Source organism: Dermacentor albipictus, chromosome 1 (assembly GCF_038994185.2).
Source record: "Dermacentor albipictus isolate Rhodes 1998 colony chromosome 1, USDA_Dalb.pri_finalv2, whole genome shotgun sequence".
Lineage (NCBI taxonomy): Eukaryota > Metazoa > Arthropoda > Arachnida > Ixodida > Ixodidae > Dermacentor > Dermacentor albipictus.
Window position 1 is genome coordinate 10,743,884 of NC_091821.1, and position 22,317 is coordinate 10,766,200.

At 43.8% G+C, this 22,317-nt stretch overlaps 2 protein-coding genes across 5 annotated transcripts in view; one reads left to right on the forward strand and one right to left on the reverse strand.

Annotated features, from left to right (window-relative positions):
• The window catches only part of LOC139060138 (carnitine O-acetyltransferase-like), a 50,389-nt gene extending 40,127 nt beyond the window's left edge, over positions 1-10,262 (forward strand). The window contains exons 12-15 of one of the 2 annotated variants that reach the window (XM_070539047.1): positions 1,641-1,839; positions 3,252-3,389; positions 5,607-5,656; positions 9,649-10,262. In XM_070539047.1, coding sequence (XP_070395148.1) covers positions 1,641-1,839; positions 3,252-3,389; positions 5,607-5,656; positions 9,649-9,817 — 556 coding nt within the window. In that variant the 3' untranslated portion in view covers positions 9,818-10,262. The remainder of the gene's footprint in view (positions 1-1,640; positions 1,840-3,251; positions 3,390-5,606; positions 5,657-9,648) is intronic. The other variant, XM_070539055.1, reaches the window with a different exon arrangement.
• A 947-nt stretch (positions 10,263-11,209) lies between these two features.
• The window catches only part of LOC139054646 (uncharacterized), a 46,581-nt gene continuing 35,473 nt past the window's right edge, over positions 11,210-22,317 (reverse strand). The window contains exons 2-7 of one of the 3 annotated variants that reach the window (XM_070532004.1): positions 21,010-21,159; positions 20,460-20,602; positions 16,698-16,967; positions 14,847-14,881; positions 11,410-11,552; positions 11,210-11,318 (exon numbers count right to left, since the gene is read on the reverse strand). In XM_070532004.1, the coding sequence (XP_070388105.1) occupies positions 11,241-11,318; positions 11,410-11,552; positions 14,847-14,881; positions 16,698-16,967; positions 20,460-20,602; positions 21,010-21,159 (819 nt within the window). In that variant the 3' untranslated portion in view covers positions 11,210-11,240. The remainder of the gene's footprint in view (positions 11,319-11,409; positions 11,553-14,846; positions 14,882-16,697; positions 16,968-20,459; positions 20,603-21,009; positions 21,160-22,317) is intronic. The other 2 variants (XM_070532002.1, XM_070532001.1) reach the window with 2 other exon arrangements.

Genomic DNA, 22,317 nt, shown 5'->3' on the forward strand with positions numbered 1-22,317 from the left:
GCGCTATAACTGAGATAGTGTCATATGATGAAAGTTTTACTCACTTTCAGTGACCTGCTGTCCGACTTGTTTGAAGAGATGTTTGTAGGGAATCTTTGATCATGGTATTGTAGTCCTCATCATGCGACGTACGTCCTTATTTGATCACACTCGGGAATCGATGAGGCAGACAGTCCAAAGCAGGGCTGCTTTCTGTGTTAGTGTTAGATGCATTCGTCAAAATTCTGGAGTCCGTAGTTAGCAGTAAGATGATGGCTAGCAGTTCTGAGAGATTTGGATGTGTCGTGTCTCCTGACACCCAGCTTTTCTGAAGTATGCAGAGATATCTTGTAACTTGTAAGGATGGGACTTCCAGCAGCAAGCAGCGCATCACTGCTAGGTGACTGGCCACGGCCGTCTGGTGTCGAGGGAACAGGCAGTGGCAAGACGCTCTTCCTTTGTCCATAATTTTTTGCCACATTCGTTCTTGACGCCTTTTATGCATGTCCCCTCCTCCTCCTATCTATGATCCCACTACCCTCCTTAAAACTCTTTTTCGTCAATCACTGTCGCACTCGTCAACATTCACCAGGTTGTTGAACAGCATGGTGGCTTCTAGCATTTCTATATTTCTGTTTACCTTTTCATGCCGCTGTGTGGACGCCACAGACATTCACCTACTTCCCTTCCCACCTGTTTGTTGTGGCTGTTTCTTGGCTTCCCTGCCCCTGTATCCCTGTCCTTAATATATTTTGCCATACATGTGAAATGGGACAAGAAAGAAATACCTACAGGATGATGATTTGTGCACGGCACTATATTAATTGCCGTGGGCAAATCATTGTCCTGTAGGTCTTTCTTTCTTGTGCTGTTTTTTTTGCACAGTATTCATTCTTAAAAAATGTACAAACAAGCCCAGCATGAAGCTCACCTCAAATTTGTTTATATAATGAAAGTCAAAAACAAGGGATAGAAAAAAAAAGACAAAGGGAGTGTAGTGGTTATTATGTGTTTCCTAGACAAAGAAGTTTTTGGGGGGGGTTGGGGTGAGGGCTGAGATTGAACTCCCCTCGCCCCGGCTATGTCATTGGTTAAAAGAACCCGAAAGTGCTGCCAAACGGTGCCGGAATACTTGGTGCAGTAACACATGTGCAGGAGCTCCTCTCCCGTAGCTTTCCTTTCATTCCCACAGAACATTGTCTGTGTAACCGTGAGAGTTCACTGATAAAAAAATTATTTTCAAGAATTTTTTCTATGCCTTCATGAGTAATCCATGTGGGTCTGAATACTTTTTATAAGTTTTTCTTTGCACTGCAAAGAAGGAAAAAGAGCAAGCAAATGAAAAAAATATGACAGGCCATCTTAAATATTGGTTGATGGTCCCTTTATGTTGTTAGGCCTTTTAAGACTACTCATTGCCATGAGTTCAGTTTTGTCCTAGCAAAGGGAGCAGCCTAAAAACTGATAGGCTTAGTAAAGTATGAAAATGGCCATCCAAAACAGTCACATTTGTAACATGTGAAAAATGTAGCAGGCTAACTAGAGTACTGATATTTGTGGAACTAACAGAAATCAAAACCAGAAATTGCTCATTGTGAGCCTGCTATGTAATGCCTACAGAATTTTTTTTTTTTTAACTTACTTCATGTGCTTCTGAACAGGATTTACAAGGCACCAGGTGCAACATACGAGAGTGCTTCCACACGGAAGTTTATTCACGGGCGTACCGAGACCATCCGCTCAACTTCAAGTGAAAGCTTGGCTTTTTGCAAGGCTTTTGAAAGCAGTCAGACCAAACTTTCAGAAAAGGTAGAGAGTCTACGGAAAGCTGTTCAGAATCACAAGGACTATACAAATTTGGTAAGAATGTGCATGTCTTAATGAACTGATCAGACTTTTTTTTTTGCACAGCAAGACATACTTTATTGTAGGCTGATCACTTCAGCTTCCTGCTGTGTGCACTGTTTGGTGCGGGAGTGATCGTGTAATCGGAAGGCTCAGGGTTGCTTATAAGTATGTGCAAGTTCTTTAGAATTCTTGTAGCACTTTTCCTTGTGTTGGCTACCAGTAATCTGGGGACAGAGGCATGCAAGATTTACAGGTGCTAAAAGCAGCATTGGCATCCTCTATCTGATCATGATTTTTTTTTTCAGCTTGTGCAATGAAAAGTGACGGACAGATACAGTGCCAGTGGTGCTTTTAGCATTTGTGATACTTTGTCCTCGAATTTTCAGCAGCCAATGCAGAAAATGTTACTGTTAGAAGAAGCTTACAAAGTACTATGTCACATGTGTCATGGAAGTTGTCTAGGAAGTTCCACTGACATGTGGAAATAAATGCATGAACCAAGCTGGCCTGTGCATAAAATAAGTGCACGCTGGAGCATGATTTGTTCATTGGGAATATAGGAAGGCACACATTTACCACTGCACTGCCTGTACTGTGGGCCACACTTTTAGGAAGTTAACACTGTAACAAAGAATGGCAATGATATGCAGCGAGAACTTTCACAGGCATTTTTTATTTAAAAGATGGCCATTACAGGACAACAGCCTTAACAACCCAGAGTTTTTTTATACCTTACAAAGATAAATTTGCTGGCATAATGTAGGGCAGATGATATATTTGACAAGCAGCAGTGCCAACTAGACGAGCATGAAGAAAAGAAAATCACGACACAATGCATATGTTGTGATCTCTTCTTCGTCCTTGCCTAGTTTGCGCTGCTGCTTGTCAAATATGAACTTCCACCAACTTGCCCAAGTTTGCCTACTGTTGTGGGGCAGATGAAGAAATTTTTATAGCTTTTTTTCTTTTTGTGTATGTGGTCTGTATGAAAGAAATAAAAAGAAGACATATAAAAGTCTTGACTCATGCACCATTTCGTGTTGCGCATGTATATATTCAGTCATGAAATTTAGAATAAGTTTTTAATTATTGCATGTCCTGTCTTTTAGTCTGTTTTTGTTTTTTAGTTCTGCACATTATTTCCTGTATCTCTGCATTCATGCCTGCAGCATCCCTCATAGCAAAGCTGTTTTTTGGGGACTTCAATATATCAAGCTGTTAGAATGTGCAGTGGAAGATGAGAAGGAACCAAAAACATTGTTTCACATACATTTATTAGCTACACTAAGAATTCTGAATTTAGGAAAAGGTGCAGTATGGTAATGAGTTATCCTGTTTGTTTCTAGCTTACATTACTAAGGATCATGCATATTTTTCAAGTTCTGGCTTGAAATTTAGCATTTTTCTCATATATTCTCATCAAGGCTATTAATGGACATGGTGTGGACCGGCTGTTGCTTGGTTTGAAACTTATTGCCATTGAAAATGAAATTCCCGTGCCTGAAATATACAAAGATCCAGCGTACAACATCAGCACTCAGTTCAAAATTTCATCCAGTCAGGTAAGTTGTTTTATTAAATTCATTAAATGCTGCAGTTAAGTGCCAGAATTTCACCTAAGAAATTTTGTGCCTTAAACCATTCTGCTGCATGTTACTATTTTGACAAATTGTGCAACGTAATGGGCACAGAATCTAATCCCCATGTTTGACTTAAATAAGTAGAGGCTCTCAAACATGCCCATGTGATAGGAAGAGATCTAAAAAAAGGGTGGCGGGAGAAGGAGATAAAGAATTGGCTAAAAAGTTCCATGATCTTTCTTGCAAAAAAAAAAAAAATGAGAAGCTGTTAATGCAAAACATGTTGTGTGTTACATTTAAAGCAGTTTATTTTTCTTAACGCACAAAAAAGACCTATGGGCCACTTTTGTTATCCATGCCAAAATCTTTCTTCATCACATGGGGCTGCATGTGTAAGTACCACCGTGTTGGTAGTTGAACTCGGTCTTGCCTGTGAAAGAACTACGCTTTTCTAAATTTACCAGTGCATATCTTTTTTGTTCAGGAGAGTGAAACTAACAAGTACAGTAAATCCATCATTACAACGAAGTCACTTTATTCGAATTATCACTTTAATCCAAGTGTCACATGGTCTCGACCGAAATGCATGCATTTTAGACTAGAATACTTGAAGACTACAGGCAGTGGGCTTTGCTGAGTACCATGAGTGAACTAACGAAAGTTAGGACGCTTGAGGCATTTGAGCTGTAGCCTGGACCTGTGCATGTTCCCTTCCTCACAAACGATGCAGACAGAGTGGCATGCACCCACCAGTTGGAGCCTTTGCTCCTTTTGCGCCATGATAGTCGCTGCACCACTGCGGGTGCATGACGGATAACATCGAGAGTTTAGGCTTGTTCAGTTTTTACAGCTTTTGCAGCTTTGGCGAGTGTTGCTTTCATTGTCGTGCTGTGCGCAAGTGCCATGGAAGTCATTGCTCCAGTATGGGCGTGTGTGGCACACCATATTGAGATATAGAGACTTGAGGCCTGTTCAGCTTTGGCAGCTTTGGCGAATGTCTGGCGCGCAGTGTGGACGCACTGTTTTTCATCTTGTGTGGCCTTTCTGTCGAGAAATCTGCGGGTGGTTCAGTTGGGCATCCTATGGTTTCCCATGCATGTTATGGCTTCACCGAGATCATCACATAAGGGTCATGCGAGGTTGAGCAGGAGGTCTGCTTGATTCATGCAGTGGAAAATGGCAACTAGAGGAAGTAGGAAATTGCAAATAGTTCCGTCATTCTACTATGAACGTTGTCCACCATAATAAAGAACAAGCAAGCTGTGCTGGACCAGTTTGAGACGAGCTTCTCAACGAAGAGGAAATGCATCTGTGATTAAAAGCACCCTGAAGTCAAAGCTGCCCTTGTCGAGTGGTTGAAGAATGCTAGAAGCACCAACTTGCCTGTAAATAAGCAAGCACTGGCTGCAAAAGCAGGCAGCAGTGCTGGCCTTGCACACGAGCAAGCCAGAGTTCAAGTGTAGCAACGGTTGGCTGAGAGATTTAAAAAGCAACATGGCATGTCTTCCAAGTTGATTTTTGGGAAAAGCAGAGCTGTTGAATGTGACACTGTGGACTCTTGGCAAGAGTGCCATCTGGGCATCTAGGTTGAGAAGTATGCAGACACAGGCACATGGCAACCTTGGTGAAGCAGCATTTTATTACAAGCTTTGCCAAACCGCAGCACCTACATGACAGCGGATGGTTCCTCAGCTGGAGGAAAACAAAGTAAAAAGCACGTCACAGTGTTATTCAGCTCAAATACTACTAGTGAAGACAGGCTGCTGTTGCTGATATAGGAAAAGCGGAGAAGCTGTGGTGCTTTCGGAATGCAGCGATGCGTAAAGACTGCATCTACAGCAGTAACAAATGAGCTTGGATGACGGCGACTCTCTTTAAAGATTATATATGTTCCTCTTCAACCGAAGGTTTGAGTATGAACAGCAAAATGTGTTTTTGGTATTGATAACTGTGCATGCCACGAAAATATTAAAAATAACATTTAAATTTTTTTCTGCCAACACTACCTCGATTCTCCAGCCAGATCAAGGTGTAATTGAAGCTAAACATAAGCTTTGCCCAAAAGCTTTCTGCAAAAAATGCTTTTTGCCTATGATGTTAACAAGAGGTACAGCATAGATCTCAGTGCTATTCATTTGCTCTGTCATTCAGGGAAAGAACTGTTGCTGACAAAGATTGCCAATTGCTTTGCGCGTGCAGGGTTTTCCAGAGCACGCATACTTTAGGAGTAACCAGAAGATGATCCGCAGGTGTGCAACGACCTATGCAGAAGTGTGCATGAAATGATCGGAGAGTACCCCGAAGATGACTTCAGCTTGTTCGTGTTCACAGACGCAGCTGTTCCTGTTATTGTCCCTGTCACGGATGCCAAGATCGTAGATGTAGGGTTAAATCATTGCAATGAATAAATGGCAACAAATGCAGAACCTCGGGAGATACCAACAGCGGTATCTGGTAACATCAGACACAGCCCATAAGTACAGTACAAAAGCTGGGTGTGGAACTTTAGACAATGCTTTTCAGTGGTTGCTGACTGAAACAGCCACTCCAAATCTCATGTACAGTTATGCAGATAGCACTTTAGTCAGTTCAATAGGTCTAACACAACTAAAGATGCCAATGTTTGTAGTGCAAAGTTGGCAATTTGATGAATTGATTGAATTGATAGACAGTAAGTTCATATGGAAATGCAAACAATTGTGTTGCTTCTTAAGTGATGCTTTCATAAAGCATGCAGTGTAGCAAAGCAGCGGCTAGCTGATAATGTTTGGCAACATGGTTGATCACCAATATGCATCGCAGTAGTACATATAAGCTGGGTTAGTATAGCACTGATTGAACAGCACCTATAGCTGCTCTTTATTATTGTAGAAATTTAGCACATTGAGGGCTTCCTTATAAATCTTCTCTTAGGGCACCTACGTTTATGCGTCACAGGGGTATTCTGAAGAAATGCATTTATTTTCCAATTATTATGAATGGGAGCCATTTTCATTAGCTGTGGTATAAGGTACTATGCTTTCATGAATTTGAGGATGCTCAAGCATGATCTGGCTTGGTATATCTCTATCTGCCAGAGGCAGTGTAGTAGAATGACAAACACTGAACAGAAAGGACTTGTGATCACCATGCCTTGATGTGTGTTTAGTGCTGCTTGTCTTGCAATTTATAATGGATTCTCTAAAGCCTTGGAGCCTAACAGGAGACCCAATGCATGGCTCATTAATAGCTAATAAAGGGAAAATGGGACATCCACCGAATCGTAGCAATTCCTACAAAGGAAACCCATGCGATTCCTCGAAAGAAAAGCCCCACAGTTGAAGAAAAATTTGTCCTGGTCCAGGACTTGAACCCGGGACCACCGCCTTTCTGGCTCATATTTTGGACAGAAATGTGCTTTTACTGCCCAGTTTTTACACGTGTATAGCCATAATAGACCCTCTACTACAATTTCTCAATGAAAACCGCAAAATGTTGGGTGACTGTGTCATGCCCTCTTTAAGGGCCCGTGTCGCAGAATATCTGGTGTCGGCACTAGCGTCGGCAGAGTTCTCTGCGAGCAAAAATTTCTGTATATATTTATATATATATACTATAGGCATATGTATATGCCACGCCTTGCTATGACATGCAGCATATGTAGGTTATATTGCCACACCATTCTGTCACTAAAGTTGCTCATACCTTGTCTTACATTCTTGACTAAGTTATTCCTTGGAATTTGGAGAATGACAGCTCACAAACAAATGCCATGAAACAAAACACCTACAGCAAATGCCTTTTATCTTAAACTTAAGTATTAAAAGTATGACAATAACAGAAATCTAAAAATGATGTAATTTTTTGGCGTGACTGTGCACTACCTCTGGGATCAGCCCATGCAAGAGGCCACATTTCTACCAGAAAGCGTGCCTTTGCGCATAGCGTTCACCACCAACATTTCCCCGTAAACGTTATGGTTACATAAGCTGCAGTTGCAGAGAAGTGTGAAAAGCAGTTAGGGATATTTGAATGCTATTGCATTCCACTCTTAAAGGCAAAGCTATCTGGCTACTGGCCACTATTCAAGCATGTGTCAAATAGAATGTGTGAAATCACACATTTTAGCTAGTACTGAAGTGTTATACCTTATTCTTTACTGTTTGTATTTCATTTGTCCACATTGGTTGACTTCAGTTACATGTTAGATTTGTTCATATGATCGAGAATATACAGTGTATACGACAAAAATTGGTTCTAGGTTGTGTGATTTGGTTTGTATCAAGCATACTGTACTCCAAGGCCCTGAGAGTAGAATGTTCTAGTGCATTCGAGTGCCACAGGACTCCTAGCAACCATAGAGCTTCACACTAAGAACGTTAGAGAGGAATCTTATATCAGTGCCTGTATTCACCATCATTCAACCATTGTGGAAATAATGGACGTACAGGCACTTGTCTAAACTTCATCTTTCTTATTCTGAGCAGTCTTGTTAATTTATGAGAATAAGTTTGCTTTGTGGCAAGGTTTTATGACCTTATTTGGCTTCTAATTTGTACCATGAGACTGTATTTGGGATAATAATGACAATGTCTACAATAATTACCCATTGCTGCTGAGATATGTAGACGTAGTGGCACACATGCCTGAAAGTGTTGAGAATAATTTATGCAGTGAAAATTACATGAGATGACCATTGTGAATGTTACATACCACAAAAGAAATGTTGCAAGGTGAGGACGCAATGTAATTGTGCTACAAAGAACATTAAAAGAAGGTGCAATGTGCTTTCCCAACAAATCTGTGCCAAATCGTAGAGAAGTCGGTGTACTACTCACAATTACCATGGTGGTTGAACGACTGCAGCACCAGATTTTCCTTTACACATGCCTGTTATATCTCGCGAAAATATCTTAAACTTTACAAATTTTGGCTCATTATAAAATTTTATATAGGTTGCATTAAGCTTTAGAAATAAATTCTGTTTGCAAAAAAGATTTGCTCATTGATTTTCAACCCTTCCATTGGAAGTCTTCCTATGGTGAAAGGACGCAACAGGGCTACTTACTTTGACCAAGTTTATACAGACATGTTCCTGAAGCAGGTGAAAATGGCTACAGCAATGCTGACGAAAAGTCTTATCTAAAAGCTATGTGTTGCTTGTCAGTCTCTGCTGTTCCAAGTTTGTTGCTACTTGTGTGCTGTGTCTAAAGGTAAATTATGATTAATAAAGTGCGTATATATCCTACAAAAGGCATGTGCACAGGCCACTTCAGTTTCTAAATAATGCTTGCTATCTCCCGCCCCTCCCTCTCCCCTCCTCGGGCATGGGATTTTAACTTTGAAATTCTCAGTTTGGTAGGTAAGCTTTGGCAATTTTAGTATGGAACTCTGCAACCACTGAGTGACAAGAGCTCTGGTGTAACAAATGAGCGCTTCTCTCTCTCTCTCTCTCTCTCTCTCTATATATATATATATATATATATATATATATATATATATATATATATATATATATATATATATATATATATATATATATATATATATATATATATATAGGAATCATTGTGTCTGTATCCTTCTGTAGCCTGTACTATGTTTTTTGGCGACTGTCTCAGATTATATAAAGAAACGTAGTGGATTTTACAAAATAATTTGTTAATGTCCAAGCTTCACAGCAGCGGTGGGCACAAGAATTTGCTTGGTAATGTCAGTATGGTTGTGTATTAAGTTTTATTATAATTACCATTGAAATAATGGCTTTAGGGGGCATGCTGTAATTACAGTATTGAAGCCAGCCAGTACTCGTAGCATACTCTTCTGCTAGAAACTCTGTGCCTTGGACAAGTTTCAAGGAATAAGTGTGCAAAATGTAGTGTCACTGCTCTGCTAGTTAACGTTTCTGCACTGTAGAAATATTTAGTACAAAAAACTTAACTGGAAGAGCAGTGTATTTCACGGCACATTTCCAGGTCATATTTCTCAAAACGTGGTTTCTAACCAATCCAAGTTTATTAGGGTTCTCAATACATAGTTGTATTGGCAATTCCGCAAATTTTGACTAACTACTGCCGAGAAGCTTGGTCGGGAAAAATGTCCTCTATGTTGAATCTCCCACTTTTAATATTACAGGACTGTCATTGCAGGAACGCATGATGCAATAATCCTTCATTTGATACAACACTGCATATGTGAAAGATGTTTTTTTATGTGTGGCCAAGGTGCTTAGTACCATCTAACATGAACCTTGGACTTGCAGGTGGCGACACAGTGCGATGCAGTCATGTTTTATGGCCCACTTGTCAAGGATGGCTATGGCTGCTGTTATAACCCACAAGCACACACCGTCACATTTGGCCTGTCATCCTTCAATAGCTGTGCCACTACATCCACTGGGAAATTCAGGGATGCCCTGGAGGAAAGCTTGACTCAGATGCACAATTGCCTCAGGCTTGCACAGCCATCAAAGTTGTAACAAGGATTGTTATGCATCAGTATGCTATTGTGCAGCTGTGAAGAACAAATTGGTGGTGTTTTCTCAGGGGTTAAGAACTATGTTGAGAAGTGCATTCTAAGTATTGATGCAGTGCATATGATTTTTATAGCTTTGATCGAATTGCGAAAATAAACGTTGCTAGTTTATATGGGTCACAAGAGGTGTTAAGCAAATTTTGCACCCACTGTGTTGATCAAAAAATACTATGTACCTGGGTTCTACTTAACAGTGACCTGAGAAGGTTTGGGTGGTGTATGCCGTGAAGTCAAGGCCTTCGTCAAAAATGATTTTTTACATTGTAGTTAAGAGTCTAAAAATGGGTAAGTTATTGTTTACCAAAACTGACTATTTCACAAATAAAAGCTGAAATACCCATCTGTTGTGTAGTCTATTTGGTGTCATTTCTGCCTTCCCATTTCTGCAGAGGTCGCTGAACCTGGTGACACTGCTGTATTGGTGTTAAGCATGAATACTTCCAGGACTAGTAGAATTGTACATTGTAGATTAAAAGTGCAAGTATGCACTGAAGGACAAGGACAATGAAAGTAATAATTTCATTCTGGTATTGACGCCACACATTGTAACCATTGATTTCATTTCTTGTCAGTGTTACTGATTGTCCAATCACAGATGACAGTGGGGCTTCCTAAGAGCCAATTACAAAGGGCATAAAGAATAGAAAATAATGTACCGTTACAAAATATAGCCTTGGAGCACCTTATCGCTGCATGTAATGAACGTTCTCAATGTAACTATTTGTTGTGTCGAGGTAAGAGAACAGTACTAGCTCTCTAGACAGTACGAACCTCAAGTACGTCCACCGCAAAATTTGTGGCCATAATGAAAATATAGTGCTACGGCCCTTTAAAGTTAGGAGTATTGTTGAAGGTGAAGGAGGGCCTTATTTAACAGAATTATGTGCATGTCATGCGCAATAATGGCTTATATTTTGCTGGTGTCATGTATATCCCTCTCAAGGGCAATTGCACGGACATCAACGAAAAATGCACCCACATGCCTGCCTCTGCGTACACTCTGCAGTGTACACTTTGCTTACCAGAGACCGTTGTAGCTGCACTCATTATGCTAAGGAGCTTACATGAAGTACAAGGACCAAAAGAAGATATGGCTTCACATGCGCCGACATCACTCAGCTTACACCGAGCCAGCTTGCATGCCCAGGAGCTCCATCAATTAGCCAGTTGTACAGTGAAGATCGCCTTATTTCCTTGCATCTCGGGCCCAAGGGAGCTCTTTCCCATAATCATTTCCTGCCTTCAGTGGCATGCGCTTTCAGGATGAGTCGACAAAGAAAAAAAAAGTGTTACCAAACAAACAGTTTATTCCGAACACAGCTACTCGTCTCTTGCCATGGGCTGGTCCAGGCGAATCTGCTTTCTGGACGAAGCTCTTTCAGAACTTCTCCAAATCCTCTGCACACACATGCCAGAAAAGGAGAAAAATCATAAGCCGTTCCCAACCATATCGAGTCGGGTGCGGAAATATGTTGATGAAGCGCCGTACCCGTAGCATCGCGGACGTCCTCCACTGCCTGGCGATCAGCTCGAGGTTGGTCAGGCTGGCCAGGGAGTCCTCGCCACGGTACGCAGACGCTCCGCGACGCAACTGGACGCGTCGCTCCCTTTCGGGCTCTGCGAGAGTCGAGTCTGCGTCATAGTGAACCCTGGCTCATTTCAGTATATTTGGCAATGCTGCTGTTGAAGAAATTAAGAGCTGGAGCTGTATGGAGGCTTGGTGGAATGCTTATCTATTGCCACCTGCGGCGCCTGAAAACAAAGTACACGTTCTCCAATGCGGAAACACGTACGTATTTCCGCGCATACGCGCTCCAGCTCCACGAGTATGATTTGCCAAAATAGTTGTCCTGGTGTGCATGGCAAAACTTCAGGAGAGCTATAGAGCATGACGACGGAGGGAATCTGAGTGGGGTAAAGCTGATTGATTCATGAAGCAGTTGGCTATGAGGGACACCATAGACGAGGGCTCCAGATTAATTTTGACAACCTGGGGTTCCCCAAATAACTTGAGCCAAGAACTTAAAAATGAAAGGCGCGTCGGAACAAAATAATAAATAAATTATGGGGTTTTACGTGCCAAAACCACTTTCTGATTATGAGGAACGCCGTTGGGGGGGGGGGGGGGGGGGGCTCCGGAAATTTGCACCATCTGGGGTTCTTTAACGTGCACCTAAATCTAAGTACACGGGTTTCCTAGGTATACATTGTGGCGCAAAATACATTTCTTGAAAAGGGACAGAAAAAGGGAGACAGTGAGACAGTTCTGTCCCTTTTCAAGAAATGTATTTTGCGCCACAATGTATACCTAGGAAATCTAAGCACCAACTTGCCCAAGAAGAAGTCCTTTTAAGTACACGGGTGTTTTCGCATTTCGCACCCATCGAAATGCGGCCGCCGTGGCCGGCGATTCGATCCCAGAAAATTAAACTGAATTCATACTATTTGCAATAGCCTATAGCAACTCAGACAATTTTTTTGTTTTCCCCATAACTCACTAATTAAGTTTAATTAGCCAACTTTTTAATAATTGACTGAGGACCCCAAGTATGATACGCAGACGCAGATTTGTAGAGCACTTTAAGAAACCACCGATCGAATTGTTTCTTTTATAATACGTCTCACGTAGTCCTTTTTTCCGGTTTGACCCGCCGTGGTTGCTCAGTGGCTATGGTGTTGGGCTGCTGAGCACGAGGTCGCGGGATCGAATCCGGGCCACGGCGGCCGCATTTCGATGGGGGCGAAATGCGAAAACACCCGTGTGCTTATATTTAGGTGCACGTTAAAGAACCCCAGGTGGTCAAAATTTCCGGAGTCCTCCACTACGGCGTGCCTCATAATCAGAAAGTGGTTTTGGCACGTAAAACCCCAAATATTATTATTATTTTTTCCGGTTTGCAAAGAGAGCCCGCGAAATGTGAAAAAAAAAAAAAGGCTACGCGAAGGAGCGCTTGTGCTGCTCTCAAGCGTGTGTTCGGTGAACAAGGTCGGCTGCATCGTGACTGGCGACGGTGAAGCGGTGGGGCGTTCCTTATCTAATCGGCAGCGCTCGGCCAGCAGCATGTATTTGCGCCTTCATCCGACGGGAGCCTATCCTATTTACCAAACGCACACTTTAGAGCAGCACGATACCACTGCGCAAGCGCTCCGTCACGTGGCTTTCATATTTTGCGGGCTTGCAACCGGGCTTTTTTCCGGGTTGCATATTGCAACCCGGAAAAAAGGACTACGTGAAACGTATCGCAAGGGAAACAACTCGATCGGTGCCTTCTGAAGGTGCTCTACAAATCTGCGTATCATACTTGGAGTCCTCAGCCAATAATTAAAACGTTGGGTAATTAATTAGTGAGTTATGGGGGGAAAAATGTCTGAGTTACTCTAGGCTATGGCGAATAGTATGCGTTCGGTTCAATTCGCTTCCGACGCGCCTTTCATTTTTAAATTCTTGGCTCAAGTTATGTGGGACACCCTGTATATATGTACACGAGCGTTTTTGTTTGGTGACGTCAGAGAGTTCGTTCCAAGTGGATCCGACTTGCCAAGTCCACTGCTAGAATTTGTAAATTGCAATATGGGTCATAAGATAATTAGCTAAAAAGTTAATTGGTGAATTCTTGTTAGTCAATTGTGCATTTCAATTTTTTGTGCAAGTAGTGTCCGCCGCTTCGCTTCGTGTAGACCGGCTCATAAACTAGAAATGTGATATCTGCCAGAGGCAACTTTAAAAAAAATTTTGAAAGTGTTCGCTGAAACACCCTGTGTAGCCAATGAAAACACTTATAGATCTGCGCTCAAGGTTCGCATTAGGGAGTATCGTAATGGTCGGTGAATATTTTCGTTCTGTGTACTATTATGGTCTCGTTCTAGGGCTTTACGGACGTCTCATCAAGTTTTTGCGAAAAATAGATTGTTTGGGAAAGTTGTCGAAGGATGGGGTAGCGCAAGATTGCAAGATATGCATACAAAGAAACAATTGTGATGGCGCTGCCTTTTTTATGGGAGTTCATAACTTCCAGTAAGTTTATTCAGACATATACCTGAAGGGGGCCAAATCGGCAACAGCAAAGTAGCCGAAGGAGTCACTGATCAAGGTTGCTTATCAGTCTGTTGTTCGTAGCTTCTCGCTAAATAAGGTGCGTATGTATCCCACAAAATATGTGTGTGCTTGAGGCAAACTTGGAAAATGCGTGCAGAGCGCGTATCAGCATACAGAAGCCCAATTTTGACTTATTTTTATGGCCTCAAGATTACCTTAACCTTCAGACAAATTTTTCGAGGCACCGGCTTTACAACGTTTCATTTTTTAACTCTTGTTTGTATTATCTCTAGCAGTAGTCTCGGCTACATAAAAGCAGCGAGATGCAAAATTCAGCTTCAGCCCAGCTTTTGGGCGCGGTGCTGCCGCAGAAAACGGTCAACAAATGTTCTGACTCCGCTTTTCATGGGCTGTTAAACGATACGATTTATATACGGCACAGAATTACTACCCGAGGAAAATGTTTCCGCGCTTCCTTGAACTTTGAATGGCCACGTATCAGCACGCTTCACAATTACAGATTCGGCCGGCAGTTGCACTTTCTCGCGTCATCGCGCATCCCGCACACAGAAGCAAAGTACGTCGGGTCAATCCTAGGCATTTTGCTTGGGAGCGCGGTGTGGGTGTGTGCCAGTGGCGGGCGTAATTGCTAAGCACGCCGTTCAATGTTAACCACGCCATCGTCAGGCTCTGGCGGACGGGGTCGCGTTGTAGGTTAACTTGCTCGCGTTTAAATTTTCGGTATTTGGCTTTGCAGAAAGTTGCTACCAATAGCGGGACGTCCTGACATCAAGAGCATAAGCTTAAAGAAAAAAAATTGTTACGACGCCGGTTGCAATTAAACATGAGCACCGCGAGATCAGTTTCCCACAGTGAGCATAACTTCTTACCTACGGTACTGGTCCCCTTGCTCACTCCAGTGGTGCTGAAAAAAAAAAAAGAAGACATTGGCTAGTTGTGCTATAAAAAAAAAAGAACGTGGTTGGGGCACAGAATAAAATACATATATAACTGGGTGATCATTTTTAAGTTTCGCAGAATTTTTAAAAATTTCCTGTCGCAGATAACATAATTCTAGTATTTGATCTGGATTATTCATAGTACATCACTTGCGAGAGAAATCGAAACATATTCAACTGAAGAAACCACTAACTGCGTAATAAATTATTTTACGGCACATATCGCAATTCACGAATTGTAGCCGGTGAGGTTGCAAGGCGTATCCTTCAAGATTAATTTCCAGAATGATACCAGTTTGGAGATATGCGCCCTAAACCTAGCCGTAGATATGCGCCTTCAAACTCGCAGTAAAAATGCACTTGTTCCACTTACTTTTTTAACAAAACGCGCTTTTATGCATCTAAGCAGACAAGCAACCGGAAAGCCCATGTGTTTCGTTCCGCACTTGGGATATAATATCTCAGAACTGGTGTCATCCTGGAAATTAATTTCAAGTGGATACGTCTTGCAAATTCACCGGTTACAACTCGTAAATTGCAGTATTTGCTGTGAAGTAATTAAGACAACTAGTTAAATATGTGTTTCGATTTCTCGTGCTAGTTATGTCCGCCTCTACGAATAAGCCAGCTAAAGGACAACAATTATGCTATTTGCCACAGGCGATTTTTAAAAATTCCGCAAAAGTTAAAAATCATCACACCGTATATACACCGTGTGTCGCACGTAACTTGTGCCAAAAAAATAATAATATGCAAGTGTCACGTAGCTTGACAGAACCAAGGTAATGTTTGCCGTCGCTTGGGCGAATCAATTTTTTTTGTATTTCGACTAATTTTATAGCGAATCTTCAATAATTGTTAATTAAAATTATATAGTAAATGCGCGGGACGTGATAAGTATGCAATAGGCCGAAACTCGTAAAACTGCACTTTTTAACCGGCCGGACGCGCATCGCTCCTCATAGTACGCCTCGCATTAATGTTGAAACACGAAACGCATCGTTGCAAAACACGACCGCAAGTAGCCGCGTGATATTTGTGTCCGTGATGCAACGAATGCACTGAGCACGGGTGCACATGCATAACGGCACGCTCGCTCGTGACACTCGACCGTCTCAGACCCCGTACATAAAAAAGTGCCTTATTCGGGCCAGTGAAAAGCATGATGGGCATCCCGCTCAGGCGTCACTGCGAATTTAAACTGCAAGTAAACTGGGCTAGCTATCGCCCTCAGTGCAAAGAAGGGAAAACGTGACGCAGGAGAGGCCAGGAAAGGAACACAACAGGACGAGTGCTGTACCGAAAGTATAAACAAAATATGACGGTTGTATGCGTTGAGCGGGAGGCACACAACGACCAGAGGAACAGTGCTCAGTAGTTCTAAGTTCTATGATGGCGTGATTTCGGCGCTATACGTTTCTTTTTTCGCTACAAACAAACAAAAAAAAAATAGAACTTTCACTGTAGATGACTTCGGGCGAAGCTGCGAATTTTTTGTGAGACTGGCGACACTGCACTGACCCGCTGCTGTTGCTCAGTGGCTGTGGCGTTCTGCTACTGAGCACGAGGTCGCGTGTTCGATTACCGGTCGCGGTGGCCGCATTTCGACGGGGGCCGGAATGCTAGAACGTCCGTGTACTTAGATTTATGAGCGCGTTAAACAATCTCCGGTTTTCAAATTCAATCTCGAGCTCTTCAACTGCAGCATCCCTGATTATCCACTGTCACGTTTCAGGACGTTACACTTGACAATTTCAAACCCGGTGCGCGGACGGGGCTCACCGAGGGCTTTTGGCGAGGCTAGCACCACGATGGTAGTCAACAGCGGCTGCGCACACGCTCTCGTCAAACGAATCGCTGATGAAGCTGTCCAGGGCGTAGTCGTCGTCGTCGCCGAAGTCGTCGGTGGAGCAACCGGGTGCAGAGTCGACGGGTCGCCCCTTACGCGATCCGCTGGGTTGGCTGGCGCTCGACTGGTCGCCGTCGGTGCGCGAGGGCCCAGGCCGAGAAAGATTTCCGCCGCACGACCCCGAGCAGCGTTTGAACGTAAACCTGTAATGGGGAGAGCACACATGCGGCAAGATGTCAACGGGGCCCCGGAACAGTACGTGGCACGTGAAGCGCGCGTGCGAGAAGTTGCGCGCATTGGGTACGCGTTGCTCACCACGCAGGGTTAAGTATTTTTTTTATTTTTTAGTTAAGCGACACACCGGGAGTGCTGGTGAAGAGGGTGGCTGAAGACGGGTCAGTCCAAAGTTGTACGCTATTATCCTCGTGAAACAACGAGCCATCTTTTTTTTTAGAAAACCAAAGCATAAGAAGCAGAGTAAACGATAAAACTTCAATTGAACTGTTTAACCAGGTGCTTCACCTGTTTGTTTTTGATGTTTTCTTTAAATGTAGATGGTAGTGCGCCGGGGTACTTTGAAATCTGCACTGGAATGCAAAAGATTCTCTGAAGGAACTGAATTTCAAAAGTCATTGTTCGCAAATATATATTTGCATTTGATTTGGTTGGAAAATAAAGTTTAACGCGAAAATACAGTCTGGGTCCACGGATAAAAGGGAGGCCTAGACGTCAGCCAGGCCTGGTAGTCTAAGGATTGTTTATTGCGAAAGAAATACAGCCCAACTTGCCTTTTCGAATTTAGCGTCCAAACGGCGTCACCGGCGACGAAATTGCAACTACCGATTTCTCTATTTTATTGCAGCGCGCACCCTTTTCCGCAAGAAAAGCGTAACGAAATTGTCGGGTTGAGTGATTAGTTATTTTTGAATGCAGTGTAATCTTATTGTTATTACTGAAAGTAATAAGTATTGAAAATTTCAGAGAACGCCCGCTGCAATATCGCGCATACGCATGTTTGAAAAATACGCGCATAAAATGTCGCTGTGTGGAAAGAAATTGCCTGCTTCCGTAGCTATTGTTTTATGCTGCATTACTTTTTTGGTGTGGATTTGTATTATTCTCGGGTGTTATGTTTTGAAGCGACTACAGGAATATGCCCACTCATAAACTTGCTTTGCCGGCTTGTGGAGCAAGATATGCTTTCCCTCATCGAGAAAAATAACGTAGCGAAGCAGCCTTTACAGGCGACGTGAGAGGGGCGGCGCAGCTTTGCAACCCAGCTGCACCTCCAGGCTAAGTCCTATCTTACTGTGTAAATGAACTCGCGCAAGATTAGTCCCTATGACTGATCAGATTCAATAAAGTTTGTTGAAGAGAAGTAACAAAAACGGTTCATCCTATTCTGCGTAATAATCGGGAAACGGAACTGACGCAACAAGATTAAATCTGTGCCGCAGCGAAGAGACTATCTCTGTATACATTAAACACGGACGCGTCCAATTTGAGTTTTTCAACGTCTGCCCGCTGTGAAGCTGCAATGATACGACATGGTGTTTCAGAGGACTTACATTTGGCATTTGTTTTGCAATATTCGTAGCTACTGAGGGGCTTGCGGGCTCCGTCTTCGAAGACACGGTATTTTGTGAATAGAGATGGGCGCCGTGGCTGTTCGATTTCGTTAACCCATGGAACCTCTGGTGGTCATACACGAAAGACTTCGTCGCCATTACTGGAGAATTAATGCCACCCTCAACTTTTGGATGAGACGAGACAGTACACGCAGCAAAGCTGAGCCGCACACGTCACCGCCTCGTTCTGGTGGATGGCTCGCGGCTGGTAATATTGCGCACAAACAGCCTTAATCGTTTTACTGCCAGAACGCATGCACCGCTTCCAGATTGGCTCGGTGTGTGTACCGACCGAGCTGCTTTGGCCAACCTCCCAATTCTCGGCTACCTGATTCACCGCCAAGCGTCCGGTAGCTTGGCTATCGTTGCCTCAAATGCTTCGCGTTTCATCTTGTATACGTCGGACAAGTCGACATTCGTGAAGGATTCCATATGTTGAACACGAAGCCATGTAGATTTGCTGGAATTGCGGGGCTTTTACGCAATTGTTCAGCTTCTCGCACCCTGTGACAATTCGTATGAGCGCGGGCTGGTTGCTCGACTGACGCAGGATGTAGCTCTCAAACCTTTCCACAGAGTCACGGACAGGCACCATGTTTTTACGCACTCGAACTCTGTCGCTTACTGACTGCTTTAAAAGAATTTCAAGCTGGACTAGCGCTGGTCCATGATTCTAACAATCCTACCTTCTTAAACGTACGCTTTTTCTAATTTAGTCCAGCCAGTCAAGCATTGTCCTCGTCTAATTTGGGCTCATTGGTCTGTTTATTCTGCTCACCGTACTCATAGAACGGCTGATTACACCTGTTGATCTACGTTATGCGGTTACACTTAGCGTCCGTCGTAAATCATCAATTTTGACTAAAATGCATGCTTAGCACACAGCCATTAAACATAGCACCGTAATTACTGGGTATTAATTACAATGGTCGCTCAGCTGCAAAAGTTCTCAGTGCCCGAATAAGTTACGTGGCATGGTTCAAAATATTGAATCTCCTGGAACACTCGCAACTTGGGCTTAAATTTGGACGTGCAAGTAAGGGCTTTGTAAGGCGACATATCAACCGCGCCTTTCTAATTCGAAGCCGGATGTATTGGCTCCGACGAAATGTTTTTTATGCGAAGCATATTACTAGAGCTCAACCCAGCTCCTCAGGCGCGGCGGTGTCGCCTTCAATACCACGTGACACCGTGACGTCATGACAGAGGAGAAACGGGGCTCCAACTCGCGCCGTCGCTCGCGGCGTCGCCCCCCGCATCGGACGCGGTGAGCGTCGAGCAACGCAGCGTTCGGCGCGACAACGATTTATTCATGAAGTGCAACGCCGCAGACACCGACACCGACGACACCGGCTTTTCTGCGACATGAGCTCCTCAACGCTGTCGCGTTAAAATAAAGGCTAGTATGCTTCGCATCCTGGGCGTAACCTTAGCTAAGCCACAGCCGTTTTTTTCTTTAAATTTTGAACACGTACATTGGGAAGTTTTGAGCTTGGAAGTGCACTGCTTACCAACCGTCATGGTGCTCCGGTAAGCGCTATACGTATATATACGTAAGCCTCTATTCAACCTGTCACAACAGACGCCGCCGCCGATAACCTCGGGCTTATTCAAACGAGTCCTAATCTATTACACCTGCCACGCACACTCACGCACAAACACAAATAAACAACACCTGGGAACCTAAAGCGCCTTCTAGCAGAAGTGTACAAGCGCGTACACCTTAGTGTCGATTTAATGGTGTGAACTTCAGCGTTTCTTCTATTTCATAGGGAAAAAGGTAACCATTATAACGCCTAACGCTTATAGGTATAAGCGACGTATTAGCGTGCATGTCTTGATCCCCAATGTTTAAGCTGGCGCCTCTACAGCGATATTACGGCACTGTGCACAATTGGCCACTAGTGATAGTGCATAGTTGCGAATGCGCTAGTGGTTTCCGCTCCAGTCGACGATGCAACTTGACCGCGCGGTCTGTGCCTGTTTGCTACAGAAAGCCATTTTGCGCACGGGCTAGACAGCCATTCATGTAAGCAAGCCACTCCTGTCTGCTTTCCGCGCACTTGCCTCGGCGGTGGATGACGCAGGCTGTCGTCGTTAGTGGACTGCGGCCTCCCGCCCTGTAGATGCAGCTCCTGAGACAAGCTGCGGTCGGTACCGCGGTAGACCCACTTGTACGGACGCAGCGTGATGTCATCCGTCTTGCCGTCCTGCGGAAATGGAAATACCGACTAGCCAACCCTCTAACTGTAGCGAAAACAATAGCGACGCGCGGAACACAGAAGCATAAGGTGGCGTACTGATGTATCTCCGAATGTAGGCTCAGCCAGAACAGGGCGCCAGTTACCCGTACAGCCGCTGGTGGTGGTTTGAGCCCAAGGACGTCGAACAAACTCATTCAAGAAACGACCTCAGCAACGTCGCAGAATCACCTGTATTCTGTCGCTTCTTACCACAACAACCGCCTTTGCCACGAATCCTGGCATTCGGAACACGCTGAAGTTCACCGGAAGGTTAGCACATAACTGGCACCTGTACTCAGACGAAACCATGGCGCAGTGCCTGCGATTATCCAGCGCATAGTGTACACCATAATGTCCATATAATGTATGCGCACCTGCACGAATGCGACTGACTCTCTGGAGGGCACCACAGTCTGCATGGGGCTTCTTGTCAGCGTCAGGAGGCAGCAGAAGGACAGCGCGACCACGATCGCCGGAATCACCACGGACGCCACGTACACTGCGCACACATACGAGCCCTGGAACTGAAATAATGGCGCCAGCAAACCCGAAAATAAATGGCAACAGTTGGGAAAGCTGATGTAGAAATAAAATTTGGCGCAGAGGAAGAAGACTGCCACAGATGCACAAGTCTTATCCAAGTCGCTCCAGCTTATAGATAGGATGGCGCGATTGCAACTCCACGACGGCTTTGCACATATAGACGTGCATTTATCAGTGAGCTTCTACCAAACGTCGAAGCTTAAATGACTGAACTTTATTTTAAACAACAGATGTACATGCAGGGGTGATACAATGTCTCTGGATCACTACTTCAGGGCTCATTTATATTTATGCAGGTTATATGCCTAACAGACATTCGAACGTCCACTTTTAACGACAAAAACATCGATCACACGTGGCTTTCCGCCTTCACATATGTCACCGATGGATCTTACGCTATGCCGCCAATGCTACAGGAGAGACGAACATTTTATTTCTCTTTTATTTCAAATTCACGGTGATTATAAAGCAAGCGGCATGGCTAACGATTGCAGCTAAGGTGACAGCAACGCTCCTCTAGGCATCAAACCTTCCTTCCTGAAACAGCGCATTGAGGTGTGCAAGCTTGTCCAATAAGTACACCCTTATCTGTCGAAAGTTATTTTAAGATGCTAAATTTACGGTGTTTGTAGTTTGCATGCCACTTCCTCGTCTCTGCTAGTTCTACAAAAACAGAAACATTAAATTTGTTAACACGGCATCACCTGCTTTCACATGGCGCACCTTTCGTCCGTAGAACGTTATTGCATGCAATAAGCTTACTATGCGGCATGCCAATGTTCGCAATAATAGCGTCATGGTTACTTAATTGGTTTACAGGTCGCCTCAGGAGCCGCGGTTGTTCCCCAACGGGCTTTGCTCTAACACTTCTGGACGAATGTTCAAACATTAGTTTAAGGAACTGACACTGACGTAACGTGCGTTAAGATTACATCGTTTAACACGAGTGAGAACTCGCCCATTTGTGATCATCGATTTCTCTGCGCCTTATCTCTCGCAGCTACATATTAGGCCTAATTATTACATTGGCTGATAGGCGACTTAAGGCGACTAAAGTAAAGATGTATAGAGCTCGTTTCCGGGTGCCCTGTGTCTCGAGTAAAGCACCAGAGTGCAGCATTAGATACAATCATCATTGT